The sequence below is a fragment of the Alternaria rosae genome, assembly GCF_020736505.1.
Source record: "Alternaria rosae strain MPI-PUGE-AT-0040 chromosome Unknown BKA58scaffold_1, whole genome shotgun sequence".
Lineage (NCBI taxonomy): Eukaryota > Fungi > Ascomycota > Dothideomycetes > Pleosporales > Pleosporaceae > Alternaria > Alternaria rosae.
Genome location: NW_025763570.1, coordinates 2303553 through 2318982, shown reverse-complemented (window position 1 = coordinate 2318982; position 15430 = coordinate 2303553). Strand labels below are relative to the sequence as shown.

Below are 15430 nucleotides of genomic sequence, written 5' to 3'. Positions count from 1 at the left end.
TCCTGCTCCCACGCCGCCGTGGCATTTACATACTACATTCGCTTATCCTATCTATCTATGCCTTCCCGTCTCTAATTTTGCGATTGAAGAGTCAATTGCTGGCACCCTCGCGTAGGCGCACCCTACTTCCATCCTATTTCATCGCCGGCTTCCTCTCCCGCTTCCATCTGCGCCGCCAAGCTCCGAATTCACGCAATGCTGCCACGACAGGCCGCGTCGCTGTCGCGCGGATACAATGCCACTTCCAGGGCCTCAGTTCTCTGTAGAAGATTGCCCCGAGCCACCAACACACAGTTTCGCACATCCTTCAGCAATGGAAGCCCAGCATCGGCTGCGAGACGCGCCGTCCTACAAACCTCACAATTAAGCAGGCAAAGCCCCACCACAACCGCGATACGAACCGTTTCGACGAAACCTCTCCAAGCTCCCCGGTCACGTCTCGCCCGGTATGCGTACCGGACAGCAGCCATGCTCGGCTCCTTTGTCGCCGTTAGCGGTGTCTTGGTTATCGCCTTCTTCGTCTACGACGCCTACACATACAACGAGGACCCTATCGCGACCGACATCCCCGTCTCAGAGCTCGCACTCAGCCCGAGGAGAGGTGGACCCAAAAACCTGCCGATCGCCGACCACTTCGTTGACGACGACGAATGTCCGGAGAATAAGAAGCTCAAGCACAAGCCAAAGTTAGTCATACTGGGTACGGGTTGGGGGAGCGTAGCCCTCCTGAAGCAGCTGAACCAGGACGACTACCATGTTGTCGTTATTTCGCCATCGAACACGTTCCTCTTCACGCCCATGCTGCCTTCCGCTACCGTCGGAACGCTGGAGCTCCGGTCGCTCGTCGAACCAGTCCGAAAGATTGTCAGGAGAGTACGCGGACACTTCCTCAAAGCAAAGGCCGAGGACGTGGAATTCTCTGAAAAGCTCATCGAGTGCTCAGCTGTAGATGCCAAGGGCCAGGAGCAACGGTTTTATGTTCCATACGATAAGCTCGTCATCGGCGTCGGATCCGTCACCAACTCGCATGGTGTCAAAGGTCTCGAACACTGCCATTTCCTCAAGGATATCAGCGATGCCAGAATCATCCGCAACCAGGTTATCAAGAACCTCGAATTTGCATGCTTGCCCACAACATCGGACGAGGAAAGGCGGAGACTTCTGTCTTTCGTGGTATGCGGTGGTGGACCAACTGGAGTAGAGTTCGCGGCTGAGCTCTTCGACATGCTCAATGAGGACCTTTGCAAGCTCTACCCTAAGCTTCTGCGGAATGAAATCTCCGTCCACGTCATCCAGTCCCGCAGCCACATCCTGAACACCTACGAAGAGGCCTTATCTCAGTACGCTGAGCAACGTTTTGCCCACGACTCGGTCGACATTCTGACCAACTCGCGCGTCAAGGAAGTCCAAGCGGACAAGATCCTCTTCTCGCAGAAGGACGAAAACGGCAAAGTGATTACCAAGGAAATCCCCATGGGTTTTTGCCTATGGTCAACTGGTGTTGCGCAGACCGATCTCTGCAAGCGTCTCGCCGCCAAACTCGACGGACAGAACAACAAGCACGCTCTGGAAACCGACACACATCTTCGTTTGAACGGATCACCTCTCGGTGACGTTTACGCTATTGGTGACTGTGCAACCGTCCAAAACAACGTCTCTGATCACATCGTCAACTTCCTACGCACGACTGCCTGGGAGAAGGGCAAGGACCCCGAGAAGCTGCAGATCTCGTACTCGGACTGGCGCGGCATCGCCAAACGCGTCAAGCAGCGCTTCCCGCAAGCAGCGAACCACCTTCGTCGCCTAGACAAGCTGTTTGAACAGTATGACAAGGATAAGTCTGGCACTCTGGACTTTGGCGAGCTTAGAGAGCTGCTTTTCCAGATCGACTCGAAGCTCACCTCGCTACCCGCCACCGCCCAGCGTGCTAACCAGCAGGGTGAATACCTCGGTCGCAAGTTCAACAAGATCGCCCAAGCAGCCCCCGGCATGGCACTCAATAACGTTGACTACGGTGACCTGGACGATGCGGTGTACAAGGCCTTCGAGTACAAGCATCTGGGAAGTTTGGCCTACATTGGTAACGCAGCTATCTTCGACTACAATGGCTACGGCTTGAGCGGTGGTCTGCTGGCCGTCTACCTGTGGAGAGGCGTCTACTTTGCACAGAGTGTTAGTCTCAGGACAAGGTGTTTACTCGCTATGGACTGGACCAAGAGGGCACTGTTTGGACGAGGTAAGTTACTCCTTTTTTGGTGGTGTATTATTGTGACGCAGCTAACATGGGATAGATTTGATGAACTTCTAAGCGATACATGGCTTGCTTTTGCGAAGCGTAGATCAATAGACCGACGACTGTTTTCGGTACCTCATCTTCCAGTGTAGATTATTCCTTGTTCGATCTATTGAGAGCGGCTTGATGCTGCTACTTCTACCAATCTATTCCACCTTGTACGACGATATACTACATGTCAGCGTCGGTGACGTCTTTTGCTTCGCCCCACCAAGTGTAGCTGAGTTCGTGCAGCGGCGTAGCTATTGTATCTTGACTCGCCGCTTTCTTCTCATGGTGATGACCACATCAAACCAGATTCAATATTGTTGTTCAATATATGCTGAGTTGGTTAGACGGTCCAAATCCAATGATGATGAGGTACGGGCACAGAAAGTAAGCCGGGTCACGCCATGAAAACAACGGGCATACAAAGTAAGCCGGATCACACCATAGAAACACCTTGGTCTCTCCGACTTCCCATCTGTTTTCTGTCTTCGTAATAGTTGAGCTGAGGTCTCTGTGCTTGCACTACAATCAATGGACTTGGAAATACCTCGAGTTGTTGTGCAATGTTGTCGGGTGGTGTTGGTTTGCAGAGAATGATCTCACGCCACTTCTCACATTTCTCAGCGTACGTTTACTGTACACGAAAGAATTAATGTTTGTCACAGAATGTGCGTGAGGTATTGTATCGATGGCGATGTATAAGTATCACCTATTTCTACCCATGAGTCTAGAGGCAAAGCAGACAGAATCTTCAACGACCAAACTTCCCAAATCAACATTCATCACTTTGCTCAGAACTTCGCCTGAAACTCATACCTTGAGAAAATATGCCTGCTGCCACTTCATCCATACTTTGCACCCTCCTTCTCGCCATTCCTCTGCTCTCCCCCTCGGCTGCCGCTGCCGCCGCAGCCGCAGTCGTCAAGAAAGACGTGTCATCCGCAGTTGTAGTGGCCGCCGACGCAGCCCTCGTAGACGCAGCCGTCACTTTCACCGTATTCCCCAGCTATGCCCAATGCCTGTCAAACCAGAGCGGAACCCGATACGCGAACCCTGATGCCGGCTGTTACGAGTTGCCTGGGAGCTCCATGGATGTCAATGCTATAGCTGGTGGTTGCCGTGGTATGTATTTTCATCTCGCGGTGGTTTGATGCAAGGCCATGAGAGCTGACTTGCTATGCTCAATGCAGTCTTCGTTTACCAATCCGGCAGCTGCGACGGTGCCGAAAAGCAGGTTCATTCCGGAGATATCTGTGTGAATATTGCGAGCTTCCAAACCATCAAGGTTTTCTGCGGTTGAGCGAAGAACGGCTTTGGAGTAGTTGTTGAGGCTGTTCTTCGAGATCTGAGGTGGAAGAGGATCGGTTCTGTGCTCTTGTTTCCTTGATTACTGCATTCAACATGCGAGCCTTGCTTTTGTACCGAGAAAACACCAGTATGGGTAGCTTGACCAATGAAGCTACGATGTGCTGAAGACCAAATTCTTAACGAGATGTTCCCGTAATGGTGAAGTGTGCCCTTGATACAATAAAGCGAACACGAATCGGCTACCACGCCATACTGCCTTCAAGGCTCTTGCTCATCCATCGCTTCGAGCCGCGTGCGGACCATGTTGGGATTCGAGTGTCCTTGCTCATCGGTCCAGCATCGTAGCACTTCTTCGCGCATGATCCTGCGTGGAGCTCTCTTGCCTGTGAAAAGTTCAAATTGTGCGAAACCTTGTTCAGGCAACAGGTCAAGACCATCCAAGCAGATCCATGATGCTGATGCTTCTTCACGAACTTGTTTCGTCAGTGGCGTATTGAGAGTTCGGTAAGCTAGTTCTATCACCACACCTCCGGAAGGAGATTGCATCCATTGAGTGGGCAGCGTAAAGTCAGGCGATGGTTCATCACCTACGGCATGCGTAGGTATACATGATACAATGACTGTCGGTGCGCGGAGATCTTTTGGCCAGGGATCGGTCCTTGACTCGAGTATGCGAAACGTGGGTTGAGATCCCTGAACGAACGATGGGAAGAGTTTGGCGGCCGAAGGGCTTGCAGCTAGTTGGGAGAAGTAGCTGACTAGCTTCTGTGCGTTCTTAACTGTTCGGTTGAAGATCACAATGTTCTTGATGCCAAGCTGCAGCATTGCATAGATGGCCGCCCTAGCCATACCTCCTGACCCAATGACGAGACTGGAAGTGGTCGTTGGCCGCACAGCATTGGCGGGAGACAGACCTCTTCGTATGCAAGATCGAATGCCTATCCAATCTGTATTGTCGCCGAACAGTGCTTTGACAGGTCCAGATTGGTTGCGTTCCTGGTAAAGCTCAACACCATCCGCATCGGGAATGCTGCCATCGTCGTTGAGGTGGCGAATTGGTAGAAGCGTGTTGACTGCTCCAATCGCTCGAGCGTGGCGACTTAGCGAGTGAGAAAGAGCAACAGCATCCACCTTAAATGGCTGGCTGACTGCAGTGCCGCCAAAGTTTGGTCGTCGTATCAACTCTCGTATGTTTTCGTCCAGTGTCGCAGTTTGGAGGCGGTCAAAGTGGTGAGGCATACCACACGCTCGATATGCCGCATTGTGCATAGCAGGACTCAGACTGTACCCCGCTGCGGCACCGATGATATAGAACTCCATAGGGTCATATGTGAACGAAGCGTACAGGATATGTGTAGCTTCTGTCACAGTAAGCCATGAAGTTTCTGGGTTTCCTTGTGCTCTGATCTCAAAATCTGCGCTCTTTCGTAGCTTTTCTGGTATAACAGGAGTCAGAACCTGGTTGAAGCAAGCAGAACGACGACCAGCGCGTCCGGTGTTGTAGCATATTATGGGTATCCTCGGCGACTTGGCGTATATGGTGTTGCGGAATGATTGAATGGCGGCGTTGTCGTCCATGAAGTTTGCTGGCCGGGTAAAGCGTACCAGGCTGCAGCCCAATCGCATTGCTGTATCGTATTTCTCGAGCCAGAATACATCGTACCAATCCATAGCTGCATGGAGATGACCAATTATCTTGGTTGAGCCCCTTGAAGTAACGATCGCTCGGATCAGCTCTTCATCCATGGTGAGATCAACAGTAGCGAACTCGGGTGCCATTCGTAGACCATACCACAAGTTCGCCAGGTAGGATGTTGTAGAATGGCCTGAATGTGCCGAAGGCGGCCTTGCATGGAATATTATCGGCGTCACGGTACTCCTTCGCACTCTGAATATACTCTTGCTTATGTTCTCCGCGTGATCCGCTGTAAGCTGTGCGGGTTCAACAACTATCTCGAATGCGTCGCAGCCAAACTCCAGCTCTTCAATGTCGACTTCTTCAGGCGTGAGATCCGATAGTTGAACCTGAACGGCGCATGTGTAATTTCTCAGCTCCAAATCGATATACGATAACGGAAAGTGGCCAGGGTCTAGCGTGGGCGCGTCACTTTTGATCTTTCTGCGGGTATTCGTGGGAGATAGGATAAGTGCCAAAAACTTGAAGAAGGTTCTTTCCGCTCGTTTGAGCGTCAAAAATGCCGGCACAGAGGGCTGGTGTGCAGGTGCAACCGAGAGGTGAGCTGCGTTTGTTTCGGATATGTTGTAGAACTCGTAGTTCGAGCATCGCCGGAAAACCGGAGTACTGAGAGCAAGCAACTCTCGAACTTTGGATTCGTCCGTGTCTAGATATTCGCGTACACTGCGTACGTCTCGTGTAATGTGTATTACTGGGTGCGATGCCGAAAATTCATGCAGCAGAGCTTGGCTACTGCTATCCAGCGGAAATCCTCCGTTGCAGACGATGATGGCGCCTCTGCCGTGGTTCTGTAATGTGTCGCGTAGGATCTCTTCCTGCCGGAGGCTGCGATTCGAGGACCCAAACTGTTTGCGATACGCAGCGGTCGAGAAGCCTGTTGCAGTGTGGAAGACACTCTCCATGTCGATGACCCTTCGCTGGCAGGCTACCGAAGCCATCATTGCCAATGTTGCCTTGCCTGTGCCATGCATGCCAATGAGCACGATAGACGCCCGGGAGTCAAACATTCTTCGGCACTCGTACTGTGTGGGTGCTGGTGTTGACCTTGCCGAATTCGGTAGACTTCGTTGTTTGGATGCAGGCGGAGATGGTGTTGGCAGGGAAGCTCGCCCGTCCATCGCCCCGGTTTCTGTGTTCATTGCAGCAAATGAACGCTTCGCACCAACCCTCATGGAAGCCATTACTTACGGAACTTGCAATTTGAAAATGTAGTTCCAAAATGTCAACAGCCTGAAGTAAAACATGGCGTTGCAGCTGGCAGCGACGAGTGCCTTAGCCGCTAAGACACACGTGATAGCGGCGAGCCCCGCTTTTCTCCGGGGATAAAACTTTATCCTGGTGCGCAGACACTTCCCCGGCTTTCTCCACTGCCTCACTAGGTAAGCTCAATGGCTTCTTTAGCAAGATGCTCGAACACCCCATATCCGGGTGATCATCAGTCTGCTCTTCCGGCAAGCCTCTATGAGGCGCTTCCGTGTTCTTTGCGCGACGGCGAACGATCGCTACCCAGCCCATGTCTTTGCAAACCCAGGAGAAACGCCGTCAGGCCACACAAGATATACCGGTAAAACGGTTTCGGGTATCAAGAGCTTGTGATCAGTGTCGCAATGCCCGCGAGAAATGTGACGCAAATCAGCCTAGCTGCTCTCCCTGTCTGGACGCCAAGCGCACGTGTACATACACGTCAAACCCGAAGAAGCGAGGGCTCCAGCCCGGCTACATACGTAGTCTTGAAATGACATTGGCCTTCATTTTTCAACAACACGCAGATATAGAAGCTTCAGTACACGAACAATTGGCCCAGGAGAATACGGTCTTGCTAGCGAGGGGCACTAAGGACTCGAATCGTTTACACAAGAGCTGGACCAAGAGCAGATTTTGTCGAGATGTCACCAAAGCATTGTCTGGCGAGCAGATAGCAGCAAACGAAGACAGGCCGCCAAGTTCGGACGAGGACAGTGAGGTGGACACTGAGGATGCCACGCTTCTCCAGATGACACCAAAACCTCAGTCTCAGCATTCGGTACTAGCCCCAGGTGACTATCATGATGAGTGCTGACTTATGCAGATATCATGGCAAAGTGGCACGAACTACGTGCCGCAAGATATGCGCCCACCTCCAATACCGGAACTCCAGTCTCCACGTCTGCAACAATCTACAGGCTCTTCTCCCCTTACACCTCTGCCTACGGACTGCTGGAGATTGATCGAGATATACTGTACTTATACACAATGCTGGCTGCCCATCGCGGACAAACTTGAAATCCTCAAGCTGTCGTATTCTTATGCGGAACAAGGCTTGGCTCTGTCAAGCAATATGTCCAACTCTGGAAGTCATGCGGAGATGTGGAGTGTATTCGCAGTCGGCTCTGCGCATGATGACTCAAGCCTTGTGGGAGATGGCTACCGTTCATGGCCGTCGGGAAGACTTTACGACATCGCGAGACAGCTCATCCCCAACGAGCTGGGCAAATTCGAGCTGGGTCACGTAAAGGCCCTTCTCAACTTGGCATTATACAACATTAACGGGAAACTGTTTGATGCTGCCTGGCATCTTGTCGGCGCTGCTCTACGAGTATCCCTAATGCTTGCAGAATTACCGGACTCTGTTACACATCGACTAAAGCACGTTATATCGAGTTCTTTTGTGCTTGACAGTCTTCTGGCCTTGCATCTAAAACGGCGTCCGTACCTCGACAGGGCCGACCTATCGTGGATGGGGAAGATAGAAGAAGATGGCATGGAAGAGTGGCAACCATGGAATGGGCATCTCAATCTCGGCCCATCATGTCTGTCAAACTCTCCAACACTCGCGTTGAGCACCTTCAACGCTCTCATGGAGTTAGTTGATATTCTTCGATGCACTTCAATGGAGCGGACAGCACCAAACTTTTTACATGAGATGATTGGTCGACTTGAGATGTGGAAATCAGCGTTACCACCGAAGCTCGATTACATCCGGAAAGATTCTTCTTCCACGCCACCAACTCCACCTGCATTACTTCTCCGATTCACTTATCTCGTCACTGCATTTACTCTCGTTCCATCTCAGGCATGGCTCCAGCAGATCTTGGACATGTTGAATATGCTGCAACAGCAGCTCGGGGTCACAAGAATGCCGGCAATCATCACTTGCTTGCTGCAAAGTATCAAAAGAAGTGCTCATAGTTTGACTCTGGATCAGCAGACACATACTCGCATCCACGAGTTGTTTGCTGCTCTTGGCCAGTCATCCCAAGAGACTTCGGAGAGAGCATCATCAGGTTTGCGATCAGTATCGGCAACCTTAAGGGACGCCTCTTCAAATGACTCCGGGACCGTTCAGACCTCTCCGCAGTCACTTGTGTCACAACATGGCGGTCCGTTCACCGATCAGTACCAGCAACCGCCCAACCCAACCACTATGGTCCATCCGGATTTGAACGTTAGTCATCCAGGTCACAGTCTGCAGCCATTTGAACCAAATCTATTCGATTTCGGAATGAACGGCCCGATCTTCGACCCCCATGATCCTTATAATGCTTTAGTCTCGGGTGATTTGGGAAGCTTCCTCGACGACTTCGCTTCAAAGCATGGTGCCAAGAAATTACAAAATCAACCGCAGTTCATGGAGAATCTCGGATTTTCATCGGAAGTAAGCATGGCCGATCTATTGGCAGCAGACACTGGCCGTTTTATGCCTACTGTATCGAATCTAGGCACAGATAACAACGAAGAATCCCCTCAATTCCCGCTCAACACTTTCTACGATGCTGGGTGAGCCCGACTGCAGGCTCTCAAGTAAAAAAAAAAGAGACAATGCCTAGCCATCCATAAATTCCACAATAATTGACTCAAGACGCGTCCCCTTATCATCCCGGTCGTCGCAGCTAGAAAAGGTCCTTGATTGTTGGGTATCTTCTACATATAGACTGTCAAACGATAAGAAGCACAAAAAATCGAACAAGAAAACCACACCAGCTTCCACCTCATAGCCGCGCGTACTCGGCTTCTTTAACGAACTGTCCCGTGTTGCTGACGTCGTTCCGCGGTCTCTCCATAGGCATCAATGTATCATACCCCGCTTCTGTACCAAGCTGTAAATCACAGCACATTGACTGCCACGCGGCTGCAGCGCGCTGTGCAAGTTCTTCAACGACTGCCTTGTCCTCTCTGTTCATGACTCGATTGAACAACTCCATGCTAACCCAGCCCTCAAATCCAATGTCCTTGATGATTGCACGTGTCACATCTTTCACAGGCAAGTACGCTCCACGGCTAGTCTCGCCATAAAACAGCCTGCAGTTTCTGCTCCAAGACATGCGGGCTGGTTGTTCGGCGTTGTAGAAGGGATGACCGGGAAGTAGCGGTCGTGCGAGACGCTCGGCGTCGACGATCTGGATGAAAAATATCTTCTCCTTGTGGGGTTTGATTTGGGCGACCAATCGTTGTATCGACTCGCGAACTGCTTGTTCAGCCCCTACGACCTTTCCAGATTCAGCGGTAGGGTCTGCAAAAATCCTGCCAAGAATGTTGAAGCTATCCAGACAGATGCCAAAGTTCGGTCGATCGACCCGTCGTACGATATCCCAGCATACTTCCCATTTGTCAACGTGTGTTCCCCAGCTCAGGCTCTCGTATGCAAATCGGATCATTGGTGTTTGCCGCAGCCCAAGGTCTGCGATCTCTTGAAGGTCATTGACGATGAGGTTTGTATCGGAGGATGTCTCGTTGGGTGGTAGGAACGATGAAGGAACTTGCACTATGTCTGTTCGGAGGACATGCGCTAGTTGCATCCAAAGCTTCATCTCTTCGATTCGCTCAGCGTGTCGCTTCCTGTCCAAGAGACCTTCGTAGTGCATGAAAGGCTGGAGACATATGATCTCCAGGCCCAGGGAAGAGCAAAGGTCATGGACTGAGGCAGCACCTGCCAGTAAGTCGGATGGCTTGTCGGACCCAGCGTGATCGACGAGGTCCTCGTAGAAGAGCTCGATTCCCTCTAGTCCATGTTTCGCCGCCATGGAGAGTTTGTGTTCGAGGCTATGGCCAGCGTAGCATCGGCCTAGTGACATGGAGGAGATACCTGGGCGGCACGGCATGATGTGATGTGATGTGATGCTGATGGAAGACAGAAATGGAAGCGTGTGTGATATGCAGTATGATATTGTGAAGATGGAACTACAGAATGAGTACTGAGAGGCTAGAAGATGTACTTGTCAAGCTGATAAGACATCTATAAGCAGCTGGCGTACATGCAAGGCCGTTCATAACCCCCCGATATCCTGGTCAACGCATCCTGCACGACCGTTTCTTACCATGTAAATACGCATTGAACCTTCTTTGTCCAATCAAGCTTGATGAGCATTTGTCGCTCGCTTCCCCGGAATAATGTTGGAAAATGAAACACACTCCTTACGCAACCGTGATGTGCCGTGTCAAGCAGTAGGCAAGCCCAGCCTGGTGACATCTTGCTGGTGCAGGTGGAGGTTCGGCGCTAGCCGAGCGGAAAAGAGCTCACACCCGTGTCCAGGTGCATTGCGCCACTTCGGTCATCGGTACCCGATGCCAAAACTGGCCGTATCCCTCCATCACCAAGCCAAGGCGCGCTATAGGAGAACACCTGAGAACTATACTACTTTTGATGATACTCTAACAAATCCAATAGCCACAGGCTGCAATGTTTCACAGCTTCGTGTAACAACATCTGATGGTAGATGCTGGACAAGGCTGTAGATGCGCAGGGCAGCGGGCAGTTTTGGAGGCCGGTGGTTTTTGGCGAGTATGTTATCGGGTGGTTGACGTCTGTACGACGACCCCCTCAATAAGAAAGATCCGACACTTTTACTGACCCGACCATGCGAAACTGTCCGGCTGTACCGTTTAAGCACCTGTAGTAACACATCATCAACGGCCAACGCGAAAGCAGAGTCCGCAACCACCTGACAGCTAAGCTAGAGGCGCTTACTCTCCTACGCGACCGTGTGCTTGGGGTCGAAGGCACGTGGAAAAAGCGTTCTTCCTGCCGGTAATGATTAGCGGTTTCGAGCCGACCTAGCCGACACGTATGAAGGCATTGGCAATCGTTTTGCGGAGAGTCAAAACACCTTCCATCTCCTAGGGGACTATGACGTCATCGGGATCGATCGTTCGACTCAGGGTTCGCGCTCCCATCACCATCTCGAAATCTGTGGTGATGGCTCGAATAATGAGTCTTCTGATACTGTGATGGAAACCTGTCAAAGCGGTTGGCCCTAATAAAATGCTGAAATAGAAGTACTCTTGCAGCAAAATGGGAAGCGCAATTCTGGCCGTCATCTGGCTTTGACACGTCCTGAACAGTGCAGACTACAAAGCTCCAATCATGAAGGCGGACGTTCGGAAAACTCTCGGGTAATGCTCATTGATCTTGATATATTCATTTGCACGCTACGAGTATGTGGGACTACCAAACACTCAAGCCATCTCAGTGTGCTCATCTGCCCTTGCCTTCTCGTCCCTAATCACCAAGTTCACCTCCTCATTTTCCTTCATCCTGTCAACGAGGACGCCGTGTGCCTTGAAAGCGGGCTTGATAGTGAAGAGCTCGTCCATGCGCTCAAGCGGGACTCCCTTTGTCTCGGGTATCAAGAAGAAGACAAAGGGTATAGAGAGCAGCATGAGGCATGCGAAGAACATGTATACTCCGTAACCCATGGTGGCAAACATCTGGGGTGTAAACCGAGAGATGATGAAGTTCCAGAACCAGTTGTTTGCGGCAGCGAATGCCTGACCCAAGGAGCGCGTCTGCTGGCTGTACATCTCGGAGTTGATGACCCATGGGGTACCGTTCCACGAGGGAGTGTAGAAGGCGGTCCAGAGGTAGAAGAAGAAGACTGCGCTGATACCGCCGGACGAGAGTTTGCCCGAGGCGTTCTTGTTGTTCGTTGGGTCAGCGATCTTGATGTAGGCAGCGATATACCACATGCACAGGGATCCACCTAATCAAGGAGTCAGTATTTGTTTCGCATGCTATTCGTAGGGTGAAAACTTACCAAAAGCACCGAACATGAGAAGCTTCGTGCGGCCGAGACGATCGATGAGCCAGATGAGCCAGACAAAGGTCAGAACGCACTTGACGACACCGAAGATACCAGTGGTGAGGAAGCCTTCAGTGACGCCAAGACTCTTGAAGACAGTTGGAGAGTAGTAGTTGATTGCGTTGATACCTTTAAAACGTCAGTCTGCGTCTCATGCAACTTGTATATCGACATGCTTACCAGATCCGTTCTGCCAAAGGAATAGCATGCCACCAAGGAAGATACGGTATTGCACCTTGCGTTGTTTAAGCGCAAGGAACGGCTTCCAGAATCCAGGTCCGACGGTGATTCTGTCATGTTCGACCTGAGCATCTATGGCGTCGAGCTCTTCCATGATGTATGTGTGGTCTTGAGGAAGGTTACGGATCCAGCATAGATCCTTCAGTGCTTGTTCGCGCTTTCCTTTGGTCAGGCACCATCGAGGTGATTCCGGCATCCAGAAGGCGCCAAGCAAGAGGCAGCCGGCAGGAATTAGTTGCACGGCGAACGGAATGATCCACTGCTTGTGGGAAGGCTCCATTGTCTCCTGAAGACCATAGTTGATCCAGCTATCCGCAAGTTAGTACATGCTACTCACGAACGGATTAGGGTTGCATGACTTACAATCCTACGAGACCCCCCATTTGCCAGCCGAGCTCGTAGATACCGACCAAACGTCCGCGCACAGCTGGTGGCGATAATTCGGAGATGTAGATAGGAACCATGTTGCTGCATCCACCAACTCCCAGACCTGCTAGTACACGGCCACCAATGATCAAGCCGAGGCCTCGGTCGCCATTGGCACCCAGCATCATGCCGGCACCCAAAATGAACTGGCTGTGTCAGCCCCGATATATTTGGAGAGGATTGAAGTAACTCACGATGAGTGTCCAGAGGATAAGCGACTTCCTCCTGCCGATGTAGTGACTGGATGCATACGCTCCAAAAGCTCCGAAGAATGCACCAGCTTGGTACACCGAGACGATGTTGGCCTTCGTCAGGTTCAAGTCGGCTGGGTCCATTTCCGCAAAACGAAATTCCTCAACGAATGATGGCAGCGCCAAAGTCGTGCCAATGAAGGCACTGTCGTAACCGATCATGCATGCTGCCCATGATGCAATGCACGCTGCTGTGTAGACTCTCCAGTTGTAAACAGCCTTTGGCGTCGGTCGATCCTCGACGATGGTAAGGAGACCCATGGTGAGATAGTTGTCCGGATGTGCCTTGAGGAGTCCAAAGATGGTGGTCTCAGATGGCACCGATGAGGGTTGCTAGCCAGATAGGTAGGCGTAGCTTGGGCGAGATGAGGAGAGCACTTCAATGGATGAAGATCGGTCTACACCTATATATCCCGACCGAGAGGAACCCGGCAACGTGCTGTTTTGCGGAGTATGTGGAGAAAACGCCACAAACCCCATGGAGATGAGCTATGAAGGTGTCAAGCAATCGTGCATGCGCTCATTGGCCGTCGAGTTCGCAGAAAGGTTGATGCTGGCCTTGGCCCGGAAGAATCGCTAAGCACCCCCCAGGAAGAATTAAACATTGTGCGATTGCGGAGAGGAACCATGCTCTCGCCGACCCCAGACCGTTCCTAGGGACCTGGATTTTCGCGCCGGTCATGCCTAGTTGGGAAGTGATGGAATTACCCAGAGGGTTGGTGATGCTGCAGGGTCCGGGAACGCATTTACACGCGAGGTTTAGTGGCCGGGGCATCTTCGCTGATTGGAAACAAAGACGCAGCTGTCAGTCGCACACCGGTCCGGCGCATAGCCTGCACGCGCTTGACTCGCGTCTCCTCCACGCGCGACATGACTTTTTCCGGTCCCCAACGCGTTGAATCCGGGGTATTGGCGCATGCGTTGGACGTAATCATGGAGCTTTGGACTTCTACCCAGAATACCCGCTCTCCGAATTACCAATATCTGGAAGAGCATCAAGCGTCACTTGAACGGCAAACCTACCCAATCTTCATCCTCATTCCTTAAGCACACGACACTCACATCACACCATGTCTACCGAAACCAGCATACCAGAGGTCTCGCAAACCGAGCGCCATGGCTACCTCTTCGGCCACCCAATCGCCCACTCAATGTCACCTTTACTACACAAGACTGTGTACGACAACCTTGGATTGAACTGGGCTCAATATCCTTTAGAGTCAAGAGACATGAGCCTGTTCCTGCAACTAATCAAGCATCCTCAATTCTACGGTATGCGCAACACGGCAAAGCAGCAATACTAGTAATCATGGCTAACAAATGTGTAGGCGCTTCAGTCACAATGCCACACAAGGTCGCCATACTGAAACACCTCGACGGCCTCACAGAAGAGGGAAGGGACGTAGGCGCAGTAAACACACTCTTCATCCAACAAGACGCTTCAGGGAACCGATTATACATGGGCACCAACACCGACGTCATAGGAATAAGAGATGCATTTGCATACAACGTGGATCCAGCGAAATTTGAAAACAGGCCTGCGTTAGTGATCGGCGGAGGCGGCGCAGCAAGAAGCGCCGTATATGCGCTGAGGAAGTGGATGAAAGCCAGTGCCATATATCTCGTGAGTAACGAGACCAAGGCGTCCCTGAAGTGTGGAAATTGGTGCTAACATAATTGCTCCAGGTCAACAGAGATCCCACAGAAGTCGCAGCCGTAATTGAAGAGTGCACAGCCCGCGGCTACGGCGACTCCCTCGTTCACGTTTCCTCCGTCTCACAAGCACAAAGCCTTGAAGCTGTCGGTGCGATCGTCGCCTGCGTACCAAACTTCACGCCCGTCACACCTGCCGAAATCGAGGCGCGGCAAGTCCTCGAATGCTTCCTTGCGAAGTCGCATAAGGGAGCTTTGTTAGAGATGTGTTACCACCCTACGACATGGACGGAGATTGCGGAGGTAGCAAAACAAAACGATTGGCAGATCGTACTAGGGACGGAGGCACTGATATATCAGGGTCTGGAACAAGACCGGTATTGGACAGGCAAGGCAGTGGCGGATTTGCCGGTGGTGCAGGTGCAGGAGGCTATTGCTAGGAAGTTGAACGAGGCAAGGTTGTAGATTTTAATAGAACTAGACATACACACACGAAATGCGAGGTGCGAGTGAATATGCC

General features: G+C 51.6%; 8 protein-coding genes across 8 annotated transcripts; 5 read left to right on the top strand and 3 right to left on the bottom strand.

Annotated features, from left to right (window-relative positions):
• Positions 1-195: 195 nt before the first annotated feature.
• On the top strand, positions 196-2308 carry BKA58DRAFT_396475 (uncharacterized protein; the record flags this gene model as incomplete). The annotated part of the gene is made up of 2 exons (XM_046171360.1): positions 196-2236; positions 2292-2308. 2 exons carry the CDS (start codon positions 196-198, stop codon positions 2306-2308), a joined length of 2058 nt encoding a protein of 685 aa, XP_046031042.1.
• An 800-nt stretch (positions 2309-3108) lies between these two features.
• BKA58DRAFT_433932 (uncharacterized protein) lies at positions 3109-3581 on the top strand (the record flags this gene model as incomplete). The annotated part of the gene is made up of 2 exons (XM_046173233.1): positions 3109-3403; positions 3472-3581. 2 exons carry the CDS (start codon positions 3109-3111, stop codon positions 3579-3581), a joined length of 405 nt encoding a protein of 134 aa, XP_046031041.1.
• Positions 3582-3847: 266 nt separating this feature from the next.
• Positions 3848-6424, bottom strand: BKA58DRAFT_303402 (quinate repressor; the record flags this gene model as incomplete). The annotated part of the gene is made up of 1 exon (XM_046166967.1): positions 3848-6424. The coding sequence occupies one exon, from the start codon at positions 6422-6424 to the stop codon at positions 3848-3850; it is 2577 nt and encodes an 858-aa protein (XP_046031040.1).
• Positions 6425-6861: 437 nt separating this feature from the next.
• Positions 6862-7017, top strand: BKA58DRAFT_296387 (uncharacterized protein; the record flags this gene model as incomplete). The annotated part of the gene is made up of 1 exon (XM_046166888.1): positions 6862-7017. A coding segment is annotated over one exon (156 nt), but the record flags the coding sequence as incomplete, so codon positions are not given.
• A 3-nt stretch (positions 7018-7020) lies between these two features.
• BKA58DRAFT_302646 (quinic acid utilization activator) lies at positions 7021-9045 on the top strand (the record flags this gene model as incomplete). The annotated part of the gene is made up of 2 exons (XM_046166941.1): positions 7021-7308; positions 7354-9045. The coding sequence occupies 2 exons, from the start codon at positions 7021-7023 to the stop codon at positions 9043-9045; spliced, it is 1980 nt and encodes a 659-aa protein (XP_046031038.1).
• Positions 9046-9253: 208 nt separating this feature from the next.
• Positions 9254-10456, bottom strand: BKA58DRAFT_464150 (3-dehydroshikimate dehydratase; the record flags this gene model as incomplete). The annotated part of the gene is made up of 1 exon (XM_046174898.1): positions 9254-10456. The coding sequence occupies exon 1, from the start codon at positions 10361-10363 to the stop codon at positions 9254-9256; it is 1110 nt and encodes a 369-aa protein (XP_046031037.1). The 5' UTR covers positions 10364-10456.
• Positions 10457-11638: 1182 nt separating this feature from the next.
• On the bottom strand, positions 11639-14015 carry BKA58DRAFT_464149 (general substrate transporter). The gene is made up of 5 exons (XM_046174897.1): positions 13201-14015; positions 12944-13152; positions 12521-12888; positions 12296-12469; positions 11639-12241 (listed from the first exon to the last, which is right to left on the bottom strand). The coding sequence occupies exons 1-5, from the start codon at positions 13516-13518 to the stop codon at positions 11718-11720; spliced, it is 1593 nt and encodes a 530-aa protein (XP_046031036.1). The 5' UTR covers positions 13519-14015; the 3' UTR covers positions 11639-11717.
• A 312-nt stretch (positions 14016-14327) lies between these two features.
• BKA58DRAFT_433927 (uncharacterized protein) lies at positions 14328-15375 on the top strand (the record flags this gene model as incomplete). The annotated part of the gene is made up of 3 exons (XM_046173232.1): positions 14328-14529; positions 14586-14881; positions 14944-15375. The coding sequence occupies 3 exons, from the start codon at positions 14328-14330 to the stop codon at positions 15373-15375; spliced, it is 930 nt and encodes a 309-aa protein (XP_046031035.1).
• Positions 15376-15430: the final 55 nt, after the last annotated feature.